This window comes from Excalfactoria chinensis, chromosome 32 (assembly GCF_039878825.1).
Source record: "Excalfactoria chinensis isolate bCotChi1 chromosome 32, bCotChi1.hap2, whole genome shotgun sequence".
NCBI lineage: Eukaryota > Metazoa > Chordata > Aves > Galliformes > Phasianidae > Excalfactoria > Excalfactoria chinensis.
The window spans coordinates 423787-449015 of NC_092856.1; the positions used below are offsets into that span (position 1 = coordinate 423787).

The 25229-nt window shown below is 56.7% G+C and overlaps 3 protein-coding genes across 5 annotated transcripts in view; 1 reads left to right on the plus strand and 2 right to left on the minus strand.

Annotated features, from left to right (window-relative positions):
* Positions 1-564: 564 nt before the first annotated feature.
* Positions 565-5046, minus strand: SSR2 (signal sequence receptor subunit 2). 3 transcript variants are annotated; one of them, XM_072358716.1, is made up of 6 exons: positions 4911-5046; positions 2507-2661; positions 1759-1857; positions 1332-1440; positions 1104-1181; positions 565-876 (listed from the first exon to the last, which is right to left on the minus strand). In XM_072358716.1, exons 2-6 carry the CDS (start codon positions 2659-2661, stop codon positions 766-768), a joined length of 552 nt encoding a protein of 183 aa, XP_072214817.1. In that variant the 5' UTR covers positions 4911-5046; the 3' UTR covers positions 565-765. The 3 variants fall into 3 exon arrangements, with proteins under 3 accessions (XP_072214817.1, XP_072214819.1, XP_072214818.1); XM_072358718.1 differs by having other exon boundaries at positions 4920-5027; XM_072358717.1 differs by having other exon boundaries at positions 4561-4920.
* Positions 5047-6499: 1453 nt separating this feature from the next.
* Positions 6500-21182, plus strand: LOC140263604 (Fc receptor-like protein 3). The gene is given in 12 exon segments (XM_072358614.1): positions 6500-6530; positions 8058-8078; positions 8198-8446; positions 10806-10898; positions 10901-11050; positions 14854-15123; positions 17724-18044; positions 19695-19869; positions 20736-20758; positions 20761-20808; positions 20912-20971; positions 21067-21182. Coding segments are annotated over 12 exon segments (1557 nt in total).
* A 2072-nt stretch (positions 21183-23254) lies between these two features.
* Positions 23255-25229, minus strand: part of FCER1G (Fc epsilon receptor Ig) — a 7860-nt gene continuing 5885 nt past the window's right edge. The window contains exons 2-5 of the mRNA XM_072358615.1: positions 24435-24526; positions 24244-24282; positions 24012-24032; positions 23255-23321 (exon numbers count right to left, since the gene is read on the minus strand). Of these exons, the coding sequence (XP_072214716.1) occupies positions 23268-23321; positions 24012-24032; positions 24244-24282; positions 24435-24526 (206 nt within the window). The 3' untranslated portion in view covers positions 23255-23267. The remainder of the gene's footprint in view (positions 23322-24011; positions 24033-24243; positions 24283-24434; positions 24527-25229) is intronic.

Below are 25229 nucleotides of genomic sequence, written 5' to 3' on the forward strand. Positions count from 1 at the left end.
CTTTAAGACATCTCAGAGCATACCCAGATCTTGCAGGTGTCCCCTAGGCTGCATCAGACACTTCCAAGTACCCCCTGCTGCACTGCAGGGCACTCCCAGGCCTCCTCCATTTACTCTAGGCTGAATTCAAGGCTTCCCCACGTGCCCTAAAGGCCTCCAAAGGCTCCTCATTCCCCACCTCATCCTGCCCCTCTGCAACGCTCCTCATCACACCACAAACCCACATCCAACCCAGAGCCATAGGGGGATTCACTCACAGCAAGGATCCATGTCCAACCCAGAGCCATAGGGGGATTCACTCACAGCAAGGATCCACGTCCAACCCAGAGCCATAGGGGGATTTGCTGACAGCAAAGATGCACTGAACAGCAACCCAGGGCTTGTGCCAAGCACCGGCCCTGCAGGGAGAGCAATGAACCCCACAGAGCCAATTCTGCTCCCTGCACTTCCCCTGCTTCTCCTCTCCTGTTCTTCTTACTGTTGGAATAACGCATGGATCGACTTTGCCATCTTCTAACCCCCTCAGCTGCTCCTGGAAGCACTTCCCAGTAACAGAAAAGCAGGCTTCTTTCACGGCGTTTTATTACAAAATCCTTTGTACCTTCACGCACCTCAACCCTCACCAGAGCAACAAAATAAAACCCCAAACCAGGAAAAAGCACAGCAGAGCCAACAGGGGCTCCTTCCATTAACAGGGCTGAAACACACCTGCTGTTCCGTGCTGTTCTCTGCTCTCTTTTGAGCTCTGGGGGTGCCGGGTCACCCTCAGTTCTTTTTGGTCTTGGGGGTGTCATACTTTCTCTTGCTCGAGTACCACAGCAGCAGCGGGATCCCGATGGAAGGCAAAGTCATCACACCAAAAGCCGCCCAGTCCAGCTGAAAGAAATCATTCCAAGTGAAAACAAATGGCACGCAGCTCTATCTGGATCATCAGGTATCATCAGATCCACCTCCCTCCTGTCAGAATCCTGCAGGGCTCCTTTCTGGAGGTGGCTGGGATGAAACCCATTCCTCCTGTTCATCGACGCCCTTCTAGACAACTGATATGGATGTGTGGGGTTGAACACAGCACAGTTTCAATCCCCAGATTGCCAGATACTCACAAAGTGAGGGGAGAACCTCCTGTCGAACTCGCGCTGAGCCAGGATTCCTCCCTGCCCAGGAGCACTCGTGAAACCCACCTGAAAAAGGCAAAGGGAAACAAATAGCATCCGCCACCTGCCCTCCTCACAGCAAAGCATGTGGATTGAAGGCCGCAGGGCCATCCGCTAACAAACAGGATACGGAAAGGCAGCGTGGGGAGAGATCCCATAGGCAGCTGAGTCACTCACCACGACCTGTCCTCCCTCCTGTGCCAGGTAGGTGATGGTAGCAGAGGTGAAGTTGAAATATCCAGCTTTGAGGGGCCGTAGAACCACAGTGTGGGACACGTTGCTTGCTCTGAGGGCCACGAGTTAACGATAACAGCGGTACCAAAGGAAGGAACAGAAGGGTTGGGGATAAAAAGGGTTCTCTGTAGTTACAGGAACCCACTCAAAGCTGAACCAACCAAACCCTTTTTCCCCCGACCATATTAACTACATGCCGATTTGGGTCAGTTAGTTTGTTTGAGGGGAGGTTTGCAGCCAACAACTCAACCCGGGGTCTGGCATGGTGGCATTTCAGTGACACTGAAGGAGGATGGGAGAACTGGGGGGGGTTTCAGGGGGCAAAACTGAAGGTTGGGAAAGAAAATAAGTCCAATATGTGAAAAGATACGGAGCGATTCTGTCCCACTTGACGTTGAGCATCCCAGAGACGATGCCGAAATCCTCCGGGGGGAAGGAATCATCCGACAGCTCCACATCTAAAGCAGCACTAAATGCAACGAGAAAAGGGAAAATGGGCTGAGAAGAGAATCGCGGCCAGGTGTTGTAGGACTGAAGGGATGGAAGGTGATGCAGCAGCTGGTTTATGGAACAAAAAGGGCATAAAGAGAAGAGAATGGGGGGGAGGGGGTTGGGGATGGTGTGTTACGTGGAGAGTGCGGGAAGAGGAGGGCAGAAGTGTAAGAAAAAGGGAACTGGGCACAAAGAAAATGCTCACAAAGCAAAGAAAAGATCCCGTGTGGGTGGGAAGAAGAGCAGCACGAGATGAGATGAGATGAGATATGAGATAGATGAGATGAGATGAGATATGAGATGAGATATGAGATGAGATATGAGATGAGATATGAGATGAGAGATGAGATGAGATAGATGGGATAGATGAGATGAGATGAGATAGATGAGATGAGATAGATGAGATGAGATAGATGAGCCGCTGCTCCATGACAGCCAAATGGCTGGAGCAACACACAAGATGGGAGCAAACTGAAGGGCTCAGCCTTTGTGTGTTGAGCTCCCAGTTGGGTTGTGTTGAGCTGGGAGAGGAGGATAAGAGCCCAGAAACCCTCACAGAGCCTCATAGACCCTCATAGACCCTCCATAAACACACACAGAGCACTAGGATCACACAGCCGGCTGACCTGGAGCCCACGTTGTAGATGTTGTACTGCAGCGTGAGGTCTCTGCCCTCCACAGCGTATCTGTTCAGTAAGGACTTGGAGGCCAACAGCCTGGCACCATCCTCACAGAGAGCCACGGGGAGGAGGGCAAACACAGCCAGGAGAAGGAGCTTCATCTGCAGAGTGAGAACACAACGGGGGCAGGTAGAGACAGGGCTGGTATTGATATACAGGGCTGGTACCCACATACAGGGCTGATATTCACGTATAAGGCTGGTATCATAGAGGGCTGGTATTGACATACAGGGCTGGTACCCACATACAGGGCTGGTATTGACATACAGGGCTGATATTCACATATAAGGCTGGTATCCACATACAGGGCTGGTATTCACATATAGGGCTGGTATTCACATATAAGGCTGATATTCACATATAGGGCTGGTATCCACATACAGGGCTGGGGGCAACTATAGGCAAGGCTGGTATTGACATACAGGGCTGGTATTCACATATAAGGCTGGTACCCACATACAGGGCTGGGGGCAACTATAGGCAAGGCTGGTATCCACATACAAGGCTGGTATTCACATACAGGGCTGATATTCACATATAAGGCTGGTATCCACATACAGGGCTGGTACTGATATACAAGGCTGGTATCCACATACAAAGCTGGTATCCACATACAGGGCTGATATTCACATACAGGGCTGGTATTCACATACAGGGCTGGTATTCACATACAGGGCTGGTATTCACATACAGGGCTGATATTCACATATAAGGCTGGTATCCATATACAGGGCTGGGGGCAACTATAGGCAAGGCTGGTATTGATATACAAGGCTGGTATTGACATACAGGGCTGATATCCACATACAGGGCTGGGGGCAACTATAGGCAAGGCTGGTATCCACATACAGGGCTGGTATTGATATACAAGGCTGGTATCCACATACAAAGCTGGTATCCACATACAGGGCTGATATTCACATACAGGGCTGGTATTCACATACAGGGCTGGTATTCACATACAGGGCTGGTATTCACATACAGGGCTGATATTCACATATAAGGCTGGTATCCATATACAGGGCTGGGGGCAACTATAGGCAAGGCTGGTATTGATATACAAGGCTGGTATTGACATACAGGGCTGATATCCACATACAGGGCTGGGGGCAACTATAGGCAAGGCTGGTATCCACATACAGGGCTGGTATTGATATACAAGGCTGGTATTCACATATAAGGCTGATATTCACATACAGGGCTGGTATTGACATACAGGGCTGGGGGCAACTATAGGCAAGGCTGGTATCCACATACAGGGCTGGTACTGACATACAGGGCTGGTATTCACATACAAGGCTGGTATCCACATATAAGGCTGGTATTGACATACAGGGCTGGTATCCACATATAAGGCTGATATTCACATCCAGGGCTGATATTCACATATAAGGCTGGTATCATACAGGGCTGGTATTCACATACAAGGCTGGTATTGACATATAAGGCTGGTACCCACATACAGGGCTGGGGGCAACTATAGGCAAGGCTGGTATTGATATACAAGGCTGGTATTGACATACAGGGCTGATATCCACATACAGGGCTGGGGGCAACTATAGGCAAGGCTGGTATCCACATACAGGGCTGGTATTGATATACAAGGCTGGTATTCACATATAAGGCTGATATTCACATACAGGGCTGGTATTGACATACAGGGCTGGGGGCAACTATAGGCAAGGCTGGTATCCACATACAGGGCTGGTACTGACATACAGGGCTGGTATTCACATACAAGGCTGGTATCCACATATAAGGCTGGTATTGACATACAGGGCTGGTATCCACATATAAGGCTGATATTCACATCCAGGGCTGATATTCACATATAAGGCTGGTATCATACAGGGCTGGTATTCACATACAAGGCTGGTATTGACATATAAGGCTGGTACCCACATACAGGGCTGGGGGCAACTATAGGCAAGGCTGGTATTGATATACAAGGCTGGTATTCACATACAAGGCTGGTATTGATATACAGGGCTGATACTCACATACAAGGCTGGTACTGACACGCAGCCATACACGAGCTCTTTTCAATGGTATCACGAAGGGAAGAAGCATCTGCTGCTCCACACAGACCAGTGTATGACTGTAACGCCTTATGGCCAGACCCCTGTGTGCCCTTATAACGCCCTATGGCAGCTCACAGCCGTCCCTGCACTACATTAGTGACCCCATCAGCCCTAATTAACACTTCATTGCCGCTATTTAACATGGCGGACGTGTCCCAGCCCCCCCTCCCCCCCTCCATCCCCATCCCGCCCGACTCGAAGCGTTGCGGCCTACACGAGGCCTACAAGCCTCACACCCCCCCCCCCGTCCGCCCCCCGGCAGCGCTCACCGTCCGCACCGGAAGGCCGAGTCAGCACGGAGAGACCGGAAGTGGAGAAAAGCGGAAGTCGGCGGGGGGAAAAAAGAGGAAGTCAGCGTGGAGAAACCGGAAGTGGGAGAGGAGGGGAACCGCCCACGGCCTCCGCGCTGAGGGGGGGCGGGGCGGAGGGGTCAGGAGGGGCGGCGTAGCCACGCCCCTTCACGAAGCCCCGCCCACTTTCCTACAAGCCCCGCCCACTACAGTCAGTTTCCACAAGCCACGCCCACCACAGGCTCCGCCCTATTTCTAAGCCACGCCCACCACAGGCACCGCCCTATTCTAAGCCACGCCCACTACACGCAACCCCTTCCCGTAAGCCACGCCCACAAAATAAGCCCCGCCCCTTCGCGGAAAACCACGCCCACCGTAGGCACCGCCCCCTTCTCGTAAGCTCCGCCCGCCTCAGTGTCCCTCCCGCAGGGGGCGCTGCGGTGCTGGGCTGTTCGTGGCGCCCCCTGGCGGCCGCGCTGAGAGCGGAACTGAGGGGGATCAATGAGGGGCCCGAGAGCCCCCAAATGGGGGGAAGGGCTGGAGGAGCCCCCGTGTCTGAGGAGCTATTTGTGCTGCCTCCATCCCTGTGCCCAGCCCAGTCACCATCCCTGTCTTTGGCCCCATCCCTGTTCCTGACCCCATCCTTCCCATCCCAATCCCCCCCCACCCCCATGTCCCCATTCATCCCCATGTCCCCATTCATTCCCATGTCCCCATTCATTCCCATGTCCCCATTCATCCCCATGTCCCCATTCATCCCCATGTCCCCATTCATTCCCATGTCCCCCCACCCCCATGTCCCCATTCATCCCCATGTCCCCATTCATCCCCATGTCCCCATTCCCACCCCCATGTCCCCATTCATCCCCATGTCCCCATTCATTCCCATGTCCCCATTCCCATCCCCATGTCCCCATTCATCCCCATGTCCCCATTCATCCCCATGTCCCCATTCATCCCCATGTCCCCATTCATCCCCATGTCCCCATTCATTCCCATGTCCCCATTCATCCCCATGTCCCCATTCATTCCCATGTCCCCATTTCCACCCCCATGTCCCCATTCATCCCCATGTCCCCATTCCCACCCCCATGTCCCCATTCATTCCCATGTCCCCATTCATTCCCATGTCCCCATTTCCACCCCCATGTCCCCATTCATCCCCATGTCCCCATTCATCCCCATGTCCCCATTTCCACCCCCATGTCCCCATTCATCCCCATGTCCCCATTCATTCCCATGTCCCCATTTCCACCCCCATGTCCCCATTCATCCCCATGTCCCCATTCATCCCCATGTCCCCATTCATTCCCATGTCCCCATTCATTCCCATGTCCCCATTCATTCCCATGTCCCCATTCATCCCCATGTCCCTATTCATTCCCATCTCCACCCCCATCCCTCCCCATCCCGGTTCTGTGCCCCACTCCGTCCCCATCCCCCTCCCACCTGTAGGTCTGTGTGTGGGGCAATGGCATCGCATGGGGGGGGTGGGGAGGTGTGAAGGGGATGGAGATGTTGCCGTTTCCTTCCTCTTTTCTCCTCAAATCACATTGAAGCTGCCGGGGATGGTGAGGAGCTCGGAGCTGCTGCTGTGGGGTGAGAGCATGGGGGGGATGGGGGGCAGGGGGGGATTTGTGCCTTGTGGTCGGGGTCGGGGTTGGGGAGGAGATGGGGGGGTGTAGGTTCCTCTGTCCCCACGTCCCTGTTGTCTACGTGTCCCACATCCCCACTGGGCCAGGGGGCAGCAGGCACAGAGATGGGGGGGTGGGTGGGGGGCCATGGGGGGTGGGGAGGTGGGGAGGAGGGACATGGGGGTGTGGGGCTGGATGTGGGGATGGATGTGGGGATGGATGTGGGGATGGATGTGGGGCTATGGGGATGGGGAAGTGGGGAGGAAGGCCATAGGGATGTGGGGATGTGGGGATGAGGAAATGGGGATGAGGGCCACAGGGATGTGGGGCTGGATGTGGGGCCAGATGTGGGGCTGTGGGGATGGGGAAGTGGGGAGGAGGGCCATGGGGATGTGGGGATGGATATGGGGCTGTGGGGGTGGGGAGATGGGGAGGAGGGCCATGGGGATGTGGGGATGGGGAGATGGGGATGAGGGCCATAGGGATGTGGGGCCAGATGTGGGGCCATGGGGATGGGGAGATGGGGAGGAAGGCCATAGGGATGTGGGGCTGGATGTGGTGATGGATGTGGGGCTATAGGGATGGGGAAGTGGGGAGGAAGGCCATGGGGATGTGGGGCCAGATGTGGGGCTGTGGGGATGGGGAGATGGGGATGAGGGCCATAGGGATGTGGGGCTGGATGTGGGGCCAGATGTGGGGCTGTGGGGATGGGGAGGTGGGGAGGAAGGCCATTGGGATGTGGGGATGGATGTGGGGCTGTGGGGGTGGGGAGGTGGGGAGGAGGGCCATGGGGATGTGGGGATGGGGAGATGGGGATGAGGGCCATAGGGATGTGGGGCCAGATGTGGGGCCATGGGGATGGGGAGATGGGGAGGAAGGCCATAGGGATGTGGGGCTGGATGTGGTGATGGATGTGGGGCTATAGGGATGGGGAAGTGGGGAGGAAGGCCATGGGGATGTGGGGCCAGATGTGGGGCTGTGGGGATGGGGAGATGGGGATGAGGGCCATAGGGATGTGGGGCTGGATGTGGGGCCAGATGTGGGGCTGTGGGGATGGGGAGATGGGGAGGAAGGCCATGGGGATGTGGGGCTGGATGTGGGGCCATGGGGATGGGGAGATGGGGAGGTGGGGATGAGGACCATAGAGATGTGGGGCTGGATGTGGGGCCAGATGTGGGGCTGTGGGGGTGGGGAGGTGGGGAGGAAGGCCATGGGGGTGTAGGGATGTGGGGCCATGGGGATGTGGGGCTGGATGTGGGGCCATGGGGATGGCGCCATGGGGTGGGGAGAGGAGCCCCATTGCCATGCACAGCCCTGGGGGGGGCCGGATGTGGGTGGCTGTGATGCAGCGGGGTCCCCTGGGATCCCCCAGCCACTATGGGGACATCCCCACCCCAACCCCATTGTGTGGGGCACAGCGTGGGGCAGGGACACTGTGCTGACAGCAGCCCCACAGCCACAGCCACAGCACATTCTCTCTCTCTCCCCCCAGCTCATCTCCTCAGCCTCGTTGGTGAGTCCCCAGCCCCACATTGCCCCACATTGCCCCACATTGCCCCACATTGCCCCATATTACCCCTCATACCCCACCACGTTGCTGTCCCCCCCCCCCCCCCCCCTTGTTCTTTTCAGGCTCCCAGCCCCCCCAGCTGATCATGGACCCCCCCTGGACCCCCCAATTCCAAGGGCAGACATTGACCCTGAGCTGCGTGTTTCCCATTGGGAGCAGCTTCACCAGCTGGTACAAGAACCGGCGGCCGTGGGGGGACACGGCGTCCAACCAGCTGCACGTGGCGCTGAGCGACAAAGGGAAGCGCAGCTTCCAGGGCAGGACACGGGGCTCCGCGCTCAGCACCGCCCTCAGTGTCACTGTGTCTGATGGTGAGGGGCAGATGGGGGCACCTGTGGGTGCTCAGAGAGGGGGGGAGGGGGGGATGCTCAGCCTTTGCCACCCTGCGTGCAGCCAGGGTGTATTGGTGCATCCCAATGCATGTTGGTGCATCCAGGGTGTGCTGGTGCATCCTAGTGCATGTTGGTGCATCCAGGGTGTGCTGGTGCATCCTAAGGCATGTTGGTGCATCCTGGTGCGTGTTGGTGCATCCCAGTGTATGTTGATGCATCTCAATGCATGTTGATGCATCCCAATGTTGGTGCATCCCAATGTATGTTGGTGCATCCCGGTGCAGGTTGGTGCATCCCAATGTTGGTGCATCCTGGTGCATGGTGGTGCATCCCAGTGCGTATTGATGCATCCCAGTGCATGTTGGTGCATCCCAATGTTGGTGCATCCCAATGTATGTTGGTGCATCCCCAGTGCACACTGATGCATCCCAGTGCAGTTGATGCATCCCAATGTATGTTGGTGCATCCCAATGCACATTGGGTGCATCCTGGTGCATGTTGGTGCATCCCAGTGTATATTGGTGCATCCCAGTGTGTATTGATGCATCCCAGTGCATGTTGGTGCATCCCAATGTATGTTGATGCATCCCAATGTATATTGGTGCATCCCAATGTTGGTGCATCCCAGTGCATGTTGGTGCATCCCAACGCATGTTGGTGCATCCTGGTGCGTGTTGGTGCATCCCAGTGTATGTTGGTGCATCCCAGTGCATGTTGATGCATCTCAATGCATGTTGATGCATCCCAGTGTATATTGGTGCATCCCAGTGCATACTGATGCATCCCAGTGCATGTTGGTGCATCCCAATATATGTTGGTGCATCCCAGTGCATGTTGGTGCATCCCAGTGTGTATTGATGCATCCCAGTGCATGTTGGTGCGTCCCAGTGCATGTTGATGCATCCCAATGCATGTTGATGCATCCCCAATGCATATTGGTGCATCCTGGTGCATGTTGATGCATCCCAGTGTGTATTGGTGCATCCCAATGTATGTTGGTGCATCCCAATGTATGTTGGTGCATCCCCAGTGCACACTGATGCATCCCAGTGCATGTTGGTGCATCCCAATGTATGTTGGTGCATCCCAACGCATGTTGGTGCATCCTGGTGCATGTTGGTGCATCCCAGTGTATATTGGTGCACCCCAATGTATGTTGGTGCATCCCCAGTGCACACTGATGCATCCCAGTGCAGTTGATGCATCCCAATGTATGTTGGTGCATCCCAATGTTGGTGCATCCCAGTGCATGCTGGTGTATCCCAATGTATGTTGGTGCATCCCAATGCACATTGGGTGCATCCTGGTGCATATTGGTGCATCCCAGTGTGTATTGATGCATCCCAGTGTATGTTGGTGCATTCCAACGTATATTGGTGCATCCTGGTGCACACTGATGCATCCCAGTGCATGTTGGTGCATTCCAACGTATATTGGTGCATCCCAGTGCACACTGATGCATCCCAGTGCATGTTGGTGCATCCCAATGTATGTTGGTGCATCCCAATGTATGTTGGTGCATCCCAGTGTGTATTGATGCATCCCAGTGCATATTGGTGCATCCCAATGCATGTTGATGCATCCCCAATGCATATTGGTGCATCCTGGTGCATGTTGGTGCATCCCAATGTATGTTGATGCATCCCAATGCATGTTGGTGCATCCCAGTGCAGTTGATGCATCCCAATGCATGTTGGTGCATCCCAATGTATGTTGGTGCATCCCAATGTTGGTGCATCCCAGTGCATGCTGGTGTATCCCAATGTATGTTGGTGCATCCCAATGCACATTGGGTGCATCCTGGTGCATATTGGTGCATCCTGGTGCATGTTGGTGCATCCCAGTGTATATTGGTGCATCCCAATGCACATTGGGTGCATCCTGGTGCATGTTGGTGCATCCCAGTGTGTACTGATGCATCCCAGTGCATGTTGATGCATCCCAGTGCATGTTGATGGGTGCATCACAGTGCGTATTGATGCATCCCAGTGCAGTTGATGCATCCCATAGCATATTGGTGCATCCCAATGTATGTTGATGCATCCCAATGCATGTTGGTGCATCCCAATACATGTTGGTGCATTCCAACGTATATTGGTGCATCCCAGTGCACACTGATGCATCCCAGTGCATGCTGGTGCATCCCAATATATGTTGGTGCATCCCAGTGCATGTTGATGGGTGCATCCCAGTGCGTATTGATGCATCTCAATGTATATTGGTGCATCCCAATGTATGTTGGTGCATCCCAGTGTATGTTGGTGCATCCCAGTGTGTATTGATGCATCCCATTGCATGTTGATGCATCCCAGTGCTCTCCCTCCCCCTTCTCTTGCAGCCTGGCTGCTGCTGCAGGTTCCGGTCCATGCGGTGCTGGAAGGCGACGCATTATCCCTGCGTTGCAGAACCAAGAACACCAGGATCAGCAGCGTGAGGGGAAGCTGCTGCAGGAAGGACACGAGGACAAAGTGCAGCTGCCCCCAGCGAAGCAGCAGCACAACGGCTCCTATCACTGCTCAGCCCACGTGCATCCCTTCAGCCCAGGGTGGGCCACCTCCTCCAAAAGCAACTGGATGGTGCGAGGTGAGCAGGGAGCGGCTTTGGGACGGGGGGCAGCATCTATGGGGTCAGCATCTATGGGGTCAATATATATGGGGTCAGCATCTATGGGTCACCATCTGTGGGGTCACCATCTATGGGGTCAGCATCTATGGGGTCAATATATATGGGTCACCATCTATAGGTCACCATTTATGGGTCACCATCTATGGGGTCACTATATATGGGGTCACCATTTATGGGGTCACCATCTATAGGTCACCATTTATGGGTCACCATCTATGGGTCACCATCTATGAGGTCACCATCTATGGGTCACCATCTATGGGGTCACTATATATGGGGTCACCATTTATGGGGTCACCATCTATAGGTCACCATTTATGGGTCACCATCTATGGGTCACCATCTATGAGGTCACCATCTATGGGTCACCATCTATGGGGTCACTATATATGGGGTCACTATATATGGGGTCACCATTTATGGGGTCACCATTTATGGGGTCACCATCTATGGGGTCACTATATATGGGGTCACTATATATGGGGTCACCATTTATGGGGTCACCATCTATGGGGTCACTATATATGGGGTCACCATTTATGGGGTCACCATTTATGGGGTCACCATCTATGGGGTCACCATCTATGGGGTCAGCATCTATGGGGTCAATATATATGGGGTCAGCATCTATGGGTCACCATCTGTGGGGTCACCATCTATGGGGTTAGCATCTATGGGTCACCATCTGTGGGGTCACCATCTGTGAGGTCACTATATATGGGGTCACCATTTATGGGGTCAGCATCTATGGGGTCAATATATATGGGTCACCATCTATAGGTCACCATTTATGGGTCACCATCTATGGGTCACCATCTATGGGGTCACTATATATGGGGTCACTATATATGGGGTCACCATTTATGGGGTCACCATTTATGGGTCACCATCTATGGGGTCACCATCTATGGGGTCAGCATCTATGGGGTCAATATATATGGGGTCAGCATCTATGGGTCACCATCTGTGGGGTCACCATCTATGGGGTCAGCATCTATGGGTCATTATCTATGGTGTCACCATCTGTGAGGTCACTATATATGGGGTCACCATTTATGGGGTCACCATCTATAGGTCACCATCTATGGGGTCACCATCTATGGGGTCACCATCTATGGGGTCACTATATATGGGGTCACTATATATGGGGTCACCATTTATGGGGTCACCATTTATGGGGTCACCATTTATGGGTCACCATCTATGGGGTCACCATCTATGGGTCACCATCTATGGGGTCACTATATATGGGGTCACTATATATGGGGTCACCATTTATGGGGTCACCATCTATAGGTCACCATCTATGGGGTCACCATCTATGGGTCACCATCTATGGGGTCACTATATATGGGGTCACTATATATGGGGTCAGCATCTATGGGGTCAATATATATGGGGTCAGCATCTATGGGTCACCATCTGTGGGGTCACCATCTATGGGGTCACTATATATGGGGTCACTATATATGGGGTCGCCATTTATGGGGTCACTATATATGGGGTCACCATATATAGGTCCCCCCAGACCCCATGGACCCCCCCACCCCGATCTGTGTTCCTCTCTCTGCCCTTGTTCCCTCCGCCCGTTCCCAGGTTCCCCATCTGCTTTCAGCTCCTCACTTTGCTTCCTCGCTCCCCACATCCCACTGCAGGGCTTTGCATTGTGCCCCACATCCTCCACGCCCCACACCTTCCACAACCCTATTGGGTCTCTCCGTTCATCCCCCAATTCCCATCCGTTCCCTGGTGCTCTTCAACTTGTCCCCTACTCTGCTCTCACCATCCCATCCCATCCCATCCCATCCCATCCCATCCCATCCCATCCCATTCTATCTCCCCCATTCCATCCCATTCCAATCCATCCCATCCCATCCCATCCCATCCCATCCCATCCCATCCCATCCCATCCCATCCCATCCCATCCCATCCCATCTCATCCATCCCATCCCATCCATCCCATCCCATCCCATCCCATCCCATCCCATCCCATCCCATCCCATCCCATCCCATCCCATCCCATCCCATCCCATCCCATCCCATCTCATCCATCCCATCCCATCCCATCCCATCCCATCCCATCCCATCTCATCACCATCCCATCCCATCCCATCCCATCTCATCCATCCCATCCCATCCCATCACATCCCATCCCCTCCCATCCCATCCCATCCCATCCCATCCCATCCCATCCCATCCCATCCCATCCCATCCCATCCCATCCCCATCCCATCCCATCCCATCACATCCCATCCCCTCCCATCCCATCCCATCCCATCCCCTCCCATCCCATCCCATCCCATCCCATCCCATCGCCATCCCATCCCCATCCCATCCCATCCCATCCCATCCCATCCCATCCCCATCCCATCCCCATCCCATCCCATCCCATCCCATCCCATCCCATCCCATCCCATCCCATCCCATCCCATCCCATCCCATCCCATCCCATCCCATCTCATCACCATCCCATCATCCCATCATCCCATCCCATTCCATCCCATCTCCCCCAACCCACCACATCCTATTCCATCCCACCTCCCCAAATCCATTCCATTCCATCCCATCCCCCCCAAACCATCCCATCCCATCCCCTCAATCCCATCCATTCCCATCTCATCCCAATCTATACATTCTCAGCCCACCTCCTCCATTCCATCCCAGTTCATCCCATCTCCCCCATTCCATTCCATTCCAATCCATTCCATCCCATCAGTTCCCATCCCATCCCATCCCATCCCATCCCATCCATCCCATCCCATCCCATCCCACCCCAATCCATCCCATCCCATCCCATTACCATTCCAATTCATTCATCCCATCAGTTCCCATCCATCTCCTCCATCCCATCCATCCCATCCCATCCCATCCCATCCCATCCCATCCCATCCCATCCCATCCCATCCCATCCCATCCCATCCCATCCCATCCCATCCCATCCCATCCCATCCCATCCCATCCCATCCCATCCCATCCCATTCCATCCCACCTCCTCAAATCCATTCCATTCCATCCCATCCCCTCCAACCCATCCCATTCCATCCCATCACCCCCATCCCATCCCATCTCCCCCTATCCTTTCCCATCGGATCTCCCCCAACCCATCTCAGTCCATCCTCTCAATCCCATCCCATCCCACCCCATCCATCCCATCCCATTCCATCCCATTCCATCACCCCCATCCTATCCCATTCCATCCCATCTCATCACCCCCACCCCATCACCCCCATCCTATCCCATTCCATCCCATCTCCCCCTATCCCTTCCCATCCCATCCCCCTTAGTCCCATCCCAGTCCATCCCCTCAATCCCATCCCATCCCAATCTATACATTCTCAGCCCACCTCCTCTATTCCATCACATCCCATCTCCTTCATCCCATCCCTTCAATCCCATCCCATCTCCTCCATCCCATCCCATCCCATCCCATCTCCCCTAACCTAGCCCACCCCTTTCCATCCTATCTCCTCCATTCCATTCCATTCCATTCCATTCCATTCCATTCCATTCCATTCCATTCCATTCCATTCCATTCCATTCCATTCCATTCCATCCATTGCCCTTTCATCCCATCCCATCTTATCTCCCCCATCCCATCCCATCCCATCCCATCCCATCCCATCCCATCCCATCCCATCCCATCCCATCCCATCCCATCCCATTCCAATCCATCCCATCCCATCCCATCCATCCCATTCCATCCCATCCCATCTCCTCCATCCCACCCCACCCAAACCTGTATCCCCTCTCCCCCCACCCAGGGGTGCCCGTAGGGGGGGTCTCCCTTCAGGCTGATCCCCCCGGAGCTCATGTTCTGGAAGGTTCCCGCCTGGTTCTGCCCTGTGCTGTGGCGGATGGTTCCGCTCCGCTTTCCTTCACCTGGTACCGACAGACCCGGCCGGGTTGGCTGGGCACGGGGCAGCGCTACGAGCTGCAGGCAACGCAGCTGGAGGACAGTGACCGCTACCACTGCGAGGCCAGCAATGGCGCCAGCACGGCCAGCAGCCCGCAGCACAGCGTGGCCATCGTGGGTGAGCTCAGCGCCGCCCCGTCCCTTCACTACCAGCACCGACACAGACACTGACCCACCGACACACTGACCCACTGACTGACCCACTGACCCATTGACCCACCGACCCACTGACTGACCCACTGACCCACTGACCCATTGACCCACTGATTGACCCACTGACCCATTGACTGACCCACTGACCCACTGAATGACCCACCAACCCACTGACTGACCCACTGACCCATTTACTGACCCACAGACCCATTTACTGACCCACTGACCCATTTACTGACCCACTGACCCATTTACTGACCCACAGACCCATTGACCCACCGACCCACTGACTGACCCACTGACCCACTGACTGACCCACTGACCCATTGACTGACCCACTGACTGACCCACTGACTGACCCACTGACCCATTGACCCACCAACCCACTGACTGACCCACTGACCCACCAACCCACTGACTGACCCACTGACCCATTTACTGACCCACAGACCCATTGACCCACCGACCCACTGACTGACCCACTGACCCATTGACTGACCCATTGACTGACCCACTGACTGACCCACTGACCCATTGACCCACCGACCCACTGACTGACCCACTGACCCACTGACTGACCCACTGACCCATCAACCCACTGACCCACTGACCCAGTGACTGACCCACTGACCCATCAACCCACTGACCCACTGACCCAGTGACTGACCCACTGACCCATCAACCCACTGACCCACTGACTGACCCATCAACCTACTGACCCACTGACTGACCCACTGACCCACTGACCCATCAACCTACTGACCCACTGACCAACCCACTGACCCACTGACTGACCCACTGACCCACTGACCAACCCACTGACCCATTGACTGACCCACTGACCCACTGACCAACCCACTGACCCACTGACCCATTGACTGACCCACCAACCCACTGACCCATTGACTGACCCACTGACCCACCAACCCACTGACCGACCCACTGACCCATTGACTGACCCACTGACCCACTGACCAACCCACCAACCCACTGACCCATTGACTGACCCACTGACCCACCAACCCACTGACTGACCCACTGACCCATTGACTGACCCACCAACCCACTGACCCATCAACCTACTGACCCACTGAATGACCCACCGACCCATTGACCCACTGATAAATCAACCTACTGACCCACTGACCCACTGACCCACTGACCCATTGACCCATTGACTGACCCACTGACCCACTGACCAACCCACTGACCCACTGACTGACCCACTGACCCACTGACCCATCAACCTACTGACCCACTGAATGACCCACCGACCCATTGACCCACTGATAAATCAACCTACTGACCCACCGACCCACTGACCCACTGACCAACCCACTGACCCACTGACCAACCCACCGACCCACTGACTGACCCACTGACCCACTGACTGACCCACTGACCCACTGACCAACCCACTGACCCACTGACTGACCCACTGACCCACTGACCAACCCACTGACCCATTGACTGACCCACTGACCCACTGACCAACCCACCGACCCACTGACTGACCCACTGACCCACTGACTGACCCACCAACCCACTGACCCATCAACCTACTGACCCACTGAATGACCCACCGACCCATTGACCCACTGATAAATCAACCTACTGACCCACCGACCCACTGACCCACTGACCAACCCACTGACCAACCCACTGACCCACTGACCCACTGACCTACCCACCAACCCACTGACTGACCCACTGACCCATCAACCTACTGACCCACTGACCAACCCACCGACCCACTGACTGACCCACTGACCCATTGACTGACCCACTGACCGACCCACTGACCCACTGACTGACCCACTGACCCACTGACTGACCCACTGACCCACTGACCAACCCACTGACCCACTGACTGACCCACCAACCCACTGACTGACCCACTGACCCACTGACTGACCCACTGACCCACTGACTGACCCATCAACCCACCGACCCACTGACTGACCCACTGACCCATTGACTGACCCACCAACCCACCAACCCACTGACTGACCCATCAACCCATCAACCCACTGACCCATTGACTGACCCATCAACCTACTGACCCACTGACTGACCCACTGACCCACTGACCAACCCACCAACCCCCTGACTGACCCACTGACCCACTGACCGACCCACTGACCCACTGACCGACCCACTGACCCATTGACCGACCCACTGAGCCACCAACCCACTGACCCACTGACCAACCCACTGACCCACTGACCAACCCACCAACCCCCTGACTGACCCACTGACCCACTGACCGACCCACTGACCCACTGACCGACCCACTGACCCATTGACCGACCCACTGAGCCACCAACCCACTGACCCACTGACCAACCCACTGACCCACTGACCAACCCACCGACCCACTGACTGACCCACTGACCCACTGACCCATCAACCTACTGACCCACTGACCCACTGACCAACCCACTGACCCACTGACCTACCCACCAACCCACTGACCGACCCACTGACCCACTGACTGACCCACTGACCCACTGACCAACCCACCGACCCACTGACTGACCCACTGACCCCCGGCCCTTCCCGCAGTGCCGGTGCACAACGGCAGCATTACAGCGGACGGGCTGGAGGTGTTTGGAGCGGAGCTGGCAGTGCAGGAAGGAGCGGGGCTGACACTGAACTGCTCCGTGCGGACGGGGACGGAGCCGCTGGGCTTCACGTGGCTGCGGGACGGCCGGGAGCTGAGCGGGGGCTCCGCACTGAAGCTGGAGCTGCTGGGAGAGGAGCAGGCGGGCGTTTATCGGTGCGTGGCCAGCAATGGGTTGGGGGCCCAGCGCGTGTTCCGGGCACGGAGCCCCGAGCTGATGCTGGTGGTCAGACGGCGGCGATGGCAGCAGCAGCGGGTACCAGGTGAGGGGCGGGGGGACGCGGCCTCGGGGCTATTGCAGCCTGGGCTGAGACATATCGGCCCCTCCATGTCCCCTCCATGTCCCCTCTACATCCCATCTGTGTCCCCTATGCCCCCTGTGTCCCTACCATGTCCCCTCTATATCCCCTCTGTGTCCCTTCCATATCCCCTCTATGTCCCCCCTGTGTCCCCTCCATGTCCCCTTTGTGTCCCCTCTGTGTCCCCTCCATATCCCCTCCATGTCCCCTCTACATCCCATCTGTGTCCCCTATGCCCCCTGTGTCCCCTCCATGTCCCCTCTGTGTCCCTTCCATGTCCCCTCTATATCCCCTCTGTGTCCCTTCCATATCCCCTCTGTGTCCCCTCTGTGTTCCCATTGTATCCCCTCCATGTCCCTTCTGTGCCCCCCCGTGTCCCCTCCATGTCCCCCCTTTGTCCCCTCCATGTCCCCTCTATATCCCCTCTGTGTCCCTTCTATGTCCCCTCCACGTCCCATCTATGTCCCCCATGTCCCTTGTTTCCCTCTATGTCCCCTCTGTGTCCTCTCTGTGTCCCTTCCATGTCCCCTCTGTGTCCCCTCCATGTCCCCTTTGTGTCCCCTCTGTGTCCCTTCCATGTCCCCTCCATGTCCCCTCTACATCCCATCAGTGTCCCCTATGCCCCCTGTGTCCCCTCCATGTCCCCTCTATATCCCCTGTGTCCCTTCCATATCCCCTCTGTGTCCCCTCTGTGTTCCCATTGTATCCCCTCCATGTCCCTTCTGTGCCCCCCCATGTCCCTTCCATGTCCCCTCCATACCCTGTGTCCCTTCTATGTCCCCTCCACGTCCCATCTATGTCCCCCATGTCCCTTGTTTCCCTCTATGTCCCCTCTATGTCCTCTCTGTATCCCTTCCATGTCCCCTCTGTGTCCCCTCCATGTCCCCTCCATGTCCCCTCTGTGTCCCCTCCATATCCCCTCCATGTCCCCTCTACATCCCATCTGTGTCCCCTATGCCCCCTGTGTCCCCTCCATGTCCCCTCTATACCCCCTCTGTGTCCCTTCCATGTCCCCTCTGTGTCCCCTCTGTGTTCCCATTGTATCCCCTCCATGTCCCTTCTGTGCCCCCCCATGTCCCCTCCATGTCCCCTCCGTACCCCCCGTGTCCCTTCTATGTCCCCTCCACGTCCCATCTATGTCCCCCATGTCCCTTGTTTCCCTCTATGTCCCCTCTGTGTCCCCTCTGTGTCCCCTCTGTGTCCCCTCTATGTCCCCTCTATATCCCCTCTGTATCCCTTCCATGTCCCCTCTGTGTCCCCTCCATGTCCCCTTTGTGTCCCCCCTGTGTCCCCTCCATATCCCCTCCATGTCCCCTCTACATCCCATCTGTGTCCCCTATGCCCCCTGTGTCCCCTCCATGTCCCCTCTATATCCCCTCTGTGTCCCCTCTATGTCCCCCCTGTGTCCCTTCTATGTCCCCCATGTCCCCTCCATATCCCCCCATATCCCCCCTATATCCACCCATATCCCTAACCCTAACCCTAACCCTAACCCTATACCCCCCCTATATCCCCCTATATCCCCCTACATCCCCCCTATACCCCCCCTATATCCCCCTATATCCCCCCATATCCCCCCATATCCCCCCTATATCCCCCTATACCCCCCCCCAGCCGTGGCTCTAGGTCTGCTCCCCCCCCTGCTGCTGTCTGTTCCCATCTCCATCTTATTCTGGCTCTTCTGGCGCCGTCGTCGTCGCAGTGACCCCCCCACGGTGGCCAATGGGGGGCTGCCCCCACGGGACCCTCATTGTCCCCCCCATCCCTTCCCCACCCGGACCCAGCACAGGTGGGTGCATCAGAGACCCCCCCCCCCACACCCCCCCTCCATTATTTACCCCCATTTACCCCCCACCTCCATTATTTACCCCCCCCCCACCTCCATTATTTACCCCCATTTCCCCCCCACCTCCATTATTTACCCCCATTTACCCCCCCCTCCATTATTTACCCCCATTTACCCCACACCTCCATTATTTACCCCCATTTACCCCCCACCTCCATTATTTACCCCCATTTACCCCCCACCTCCATTATTTACCCCCATTTACCCCCCACCTCCATTATTTACCCCCCCCTCCATTATTTACCCCCATTTACCCCCCCCCTCCATTATTTACCCCTATTTACCCCCCGCCTCCATTATTTACCCCCCATTTACCCCCCCCCTCCATTATTTACCCCCATTTACCCCCCCCCCTCCATTATTTATCCCCATTTACCCCCCCCTCCATTATTTACCCCCCTTTTCCCCCCCGCCTCCATTATTTACCCCCATTTACCCCCCCCTCCATTATTTACCCCCCCACCTCCATTATTTACCCCCATTTACCCCACACCTCCATTATTTACCCCCCCACCTCCATTATTTACCCCCATTTACCCCCCCCTCCATTATTTACCCCTATTTACCCCCCCCCCTCCATTCTTTACATCCATTTACCCCCCACCTCCATTATTTACCCCCATTTACCCCCCCCCTCCATTATTTACCCCCCACCTCCATTATTTACCCCCATTTACCCCCCGCCTCCATTATTTACCCCCTATTTACCCCCCACCTCCATTATTTACCCCCCCCTCCATTATTTACCCCCATTTACCCCCCACCTCCATTATTTACCCCCATTTACCCCCCCCCCCCCCCCCCAGGGACCCCTCAGCCCCTCCTGCTCCCTCCCCTCCCCACCCCTCAGCACGGAGCCATCGGATCCCGAATACAGCAACGGTGAGTGGCAGCCCTTGGAATGGGGGGGGGGGGGGGGGGGGGGTCACTGTTGTCCCCCCCCCCATGCAAAATGGGGTGGGGGGGTCCTTTGATCCCCTTGTAGTGCTGCTGGGCTCTGAGGACGTGCTGTATTCCACCGTCACCATCACAGAGCAAAGGGGGGGTGAGTAGAGGCTGGAAATAAGGGGGGGGGGGGGGAACCTATAGGATCCATTGACCCCCCAAAGACAAACCGGCCCCATTATTTCCTCCCTCCAGGTGTGTCGCTATGGGGCCGACCTGCCCCACAAGGAGCCGATGTCACCTACGCAGCGCTGCCCCCCCCCCGGCTGCAACGACCCCCGAGTGATGGTTATGAGAACATCTGCCAATAAACTTGGCCCCCCCCCACCCCCAAAATGGCGGCTTTTAAACCCAAAATCACCCCCACCCCATAACTCCACCCCCCCCCACCCCATATCTCCACCCCCCCCACCCCATAACCTCACCCCCCCACCCCATATCCTCACACTTCCTCACCCCATAACTCCACCCCCCCCCACTCCATATCTCCACCCCCCCATAACTCCACCCCCCCACCCCATAACCTCACCCCCCCACCCCATATCTCCACCCCCCACCCCATAACTCCACCCCCCCCATAACTCCACCCCCCCACCCCATAACTCCATCCCCCCCCACCCCATAACCTCACCCTCCCCACCCCATATCTCCACCCCCCCCCATAAACCTCTCCCCCCCCACCCCATAACCTCACCCCCATCCCATATCTCCACCCCAAAACCCCATAACTCCACCCCCCACCCCATATCCCCACCCCCCCCCACCCCATAACTCCACCCCCCCACCCCATATCTCCACCCCCCCACCCCATAACTCCCCCCCCACCCCATATCTCCACCCCCCCCCACCCCATAACCTCACCCCCCCACCCCCATATCTCCACCCCCCCCACCCCATAACCTCACCCCCCCCACCCCATATCTCCACCCCCCCACCCCATAACTCCACCCCCCCCACCCCATATCTCCACCCCCCCACCCCATATCTCCACCCCCCCACCCTATAGCTCCACCTCCCCCACCCCATAACTCCACCCCCCCCATATCTCCACCCCCCCACACCCATAACCTCACCCCCCCCCACCCCATAACTCCACCCCCCCATAACTCCACCCACCCCACCCCATATCTCCACCCCCCCACCCTATAGCTCCACCCCCCCACCCCATATCTCCACCCCCCACCCTATAACTTCACCCCCCACCCCATAACCTCACCCCCCCCCACCCCATATCTCCACCCCCCCCCATAACCTCACCCCCCCACTCCATATCTCTACCCCCCCCACCCCATAACTTCATCCCCCCACCCCATAACTCCCACCCCCCCCATAACCTCACCCCCCCCACCCCATAACCTCACCCCCCCACTCCATATCTCCATCCCCCCCCACCCCCATAACTCCACCCTCCCACCCCATAACTCCACCAATAACTCCACCCCCCCACCCTATAACTCCACCCCCCCATAACTCCACCCCCCCACCCCATAACTCCACCCCCCCACCCCATAACTCCCCCCACCCCATAACTCCACCCCCCACCCCATATCTCCACCCCCCCCCACCCCATAACTCCACCCCCCCACCCTATAACTCCACCCCCCCCACCCCATACTCTCCACCCCCCCACCCCATAACCTCACCCCCCCCCACCCCATAACTCCACCCGCCACCCCATAACTCCACCACCCCACCCCATAACTCCACCCCCCCACTCCATATCTCCACCCCCCCCCACCCTATAGCTCCACCCCCCCCACCCCATAACTCCACCCCCCCACCCCATAACTCCACCCCTCCACCCCATAACTCCACCCCTCCACCCCATAACTCCACCCCCCCATATCTCCACCCCCCCACCCTATAGCTCCACCCCCTCACCCCATATCTCCACCCCCCCCCATAACCTCACCCCCTCACCCCATATCTCCACCCCCCCACCCCATAACCTCACCCCCCCCACCCCATAACTCCACCCCCCACCCCATAACTCCACCCCCCCCACCCCATAACTCCACCCCCCCACCCCATAACCTCACCCCCCCCACCCCATAACTCCCCCCCCCACCCCATATCTCCACCCCCCCCACCCCATAATCTCAGCCCCCACCCCATAACTCCACCCCCCACCCCATAACTCCACCCCCCCCCCCCCCCCCAAGTGACATTCAGCCCCTTCAGCCCCAGTTCCTGCAGCCTTAATGGAACAATGGGACAGAAGCAAAGTGGGGAGGGGGGGGCACCTTCACCCCCCCCCCCCCCCCCCATCCCCATGGGGCCTCAAAGCAGCTCAACCCAGACCCCGAATGGGGCTGAAAAGCTCCTTTTATTGGGCAGGAAAAGCTCCGGTTCTGCCCCATAAGCAGGAATTTAATGGGGGGGGGGGGGGTCCAGGCTCAGGGTTTGTGCTGCAGCATTTCATAGGTCTCCTGGTGCTCCGTGCTCAGCCCCTATGGACCAAAGGGGGGGGTTAAAAGGGGGGGGGGGGGTCACAAACTGGACCCCCCCCCCACCCCCCAAAGTGGCATAATCCCACCAAAATGGTGCCTATGGGGTGGGGGTGTGGGGGGGCGTTGCTGGGGGTACCCAATAGGATGGAGGCACCCAAAGGGATGGGGGGGCAAAAAGTGGGGAAGGGGGGGGGGGGGGAAATACATAACCCAGCCATACAGCCCCCCCCCAAAAGGGGATGGGGACCATGGGCTCAGCCCAGCCCCATAATGCCACCACCCCCAAAACCCCATATCTCCACCCCCCCCACCCCATAACCTCACCCCCCCCCACCCTATATCTCCACCCCCCACCCCATAAACTCCACCCCCCCACCCTATAACTCCACCCCCCCACCCTATAACCTCACCCCCCCCACCCCATAACTCCACCCCCCCACCCCATAACTCCACCCCCCCACCCTATAGCTCCACCCCCCCACCCCCATATCCTCACACCCCTCACCCCATAACTCCACCCACCCCCACCCCATAACTCCACCCCCCAACCGATAACCTCACCCCCCCCACCCCATATCTCCACCCCCCCACCCCATAACTCCAACCCCCCACCCTATAACTCCTCCCAACCCCATATCTCCCCCCCACCCCCCCCATAACTCCCCCCCCCCATTGCTGGGGCTGACTCACAGTGTAGATCCCTTCTTCTGGCTGCAAAGAGAAAGAGAAACTGATTGAACCCCAATATAGTGATAAAGGACCCCCCACCCTTTATGTCCCTCAATATAGATTTAAAGGACCCCCCACCCTTTATGAACCCCAATATAGATATAAAGGACCCCCCCCACCCTTTATAGCCCCCCCCAATATAAAGGACCCCCCCCCTTTGTGCCCCCCCCACTATAGATACAAAGGCCTCCACCTTCTTGTCCGTCTCCTGCATCACCCGCCGAGTCACAAACTTCAGGAAACAAGAGAAACAGCCCCAAATTTCCCCCCCCGGACCCATAAATAACAGTGAGGGGGGGGGGGAATAAAAGGAGGAGACCCCCCATAATGAGAGAATGGGGGTGGGGGGGGGTCTATGAGCTTATATTGGGGGGGGGGGCTCACCTTGAGGCGACAGTAAAGGACGGTGAGAGCGATGCCATAAAGGAACAGGATCCCATCCAGGATGTAGCACAGCTCCGGCTCTGCCAGCGCCTCTATGGGGTTAAGGTGGGTCTCAATGGGTTAAGGTGGGTCTCAATGGGGTTAAGGGTGGGTCTCAATGGGGTTAAGGTGGGTCTCAATGGGGTTAAGGTGGGTCTGAATGGGGTTAAGGTGGGTCTCAATGGGGTTTAAGGTGGGTCTCAATGGGGTTAAAGTGGGTCTGAATGGGGGTTAAGGTGGGTCTCAGTGGGGTTAAGGTGGGTCTCAATGGGGGTTAAGGTGGGTCTCAGGTGGGGTTTAAGGTGGGTCTGAATGGGGTTAAGGTGGGTCTTAATGGGGTTAAAGTGGGTCTAAATGGGTTAAAGTGGGTCTCAATGGGGTTAAGGTGGGTCTGAATGGGGTTAAAGTGGGTCTTAATGGGGGTTAAAGTGGGTCTTAAATGGGGTTAAGGTGGGTCTCAATGGGGTTAAAGTGGGTCTCAATGGGGTTAAGGTGGGTCTCAGTGGGGTTAAAGTGGGTCTCAATGGGGTTAAGGTGGGTCTCATTGGGGTTAAGGTGGGTCTGAATGGGTTAAGGTGGGTCTCATTGGGGTTAAGGTGGGTCTGAATGGGGTTAAGGTGGGTCTCAATGGGGTTAAGGTGGGTCTCAATGGGGTTAAAGTGGGTCTCATTGGGGTTAAGGTGGGTCTGAATGGGGTTAAGGTGGGTCTGAATGGGGTTAAGGTGGGTCTCAGTGGGGTTAAAGTGGGTCTCAATA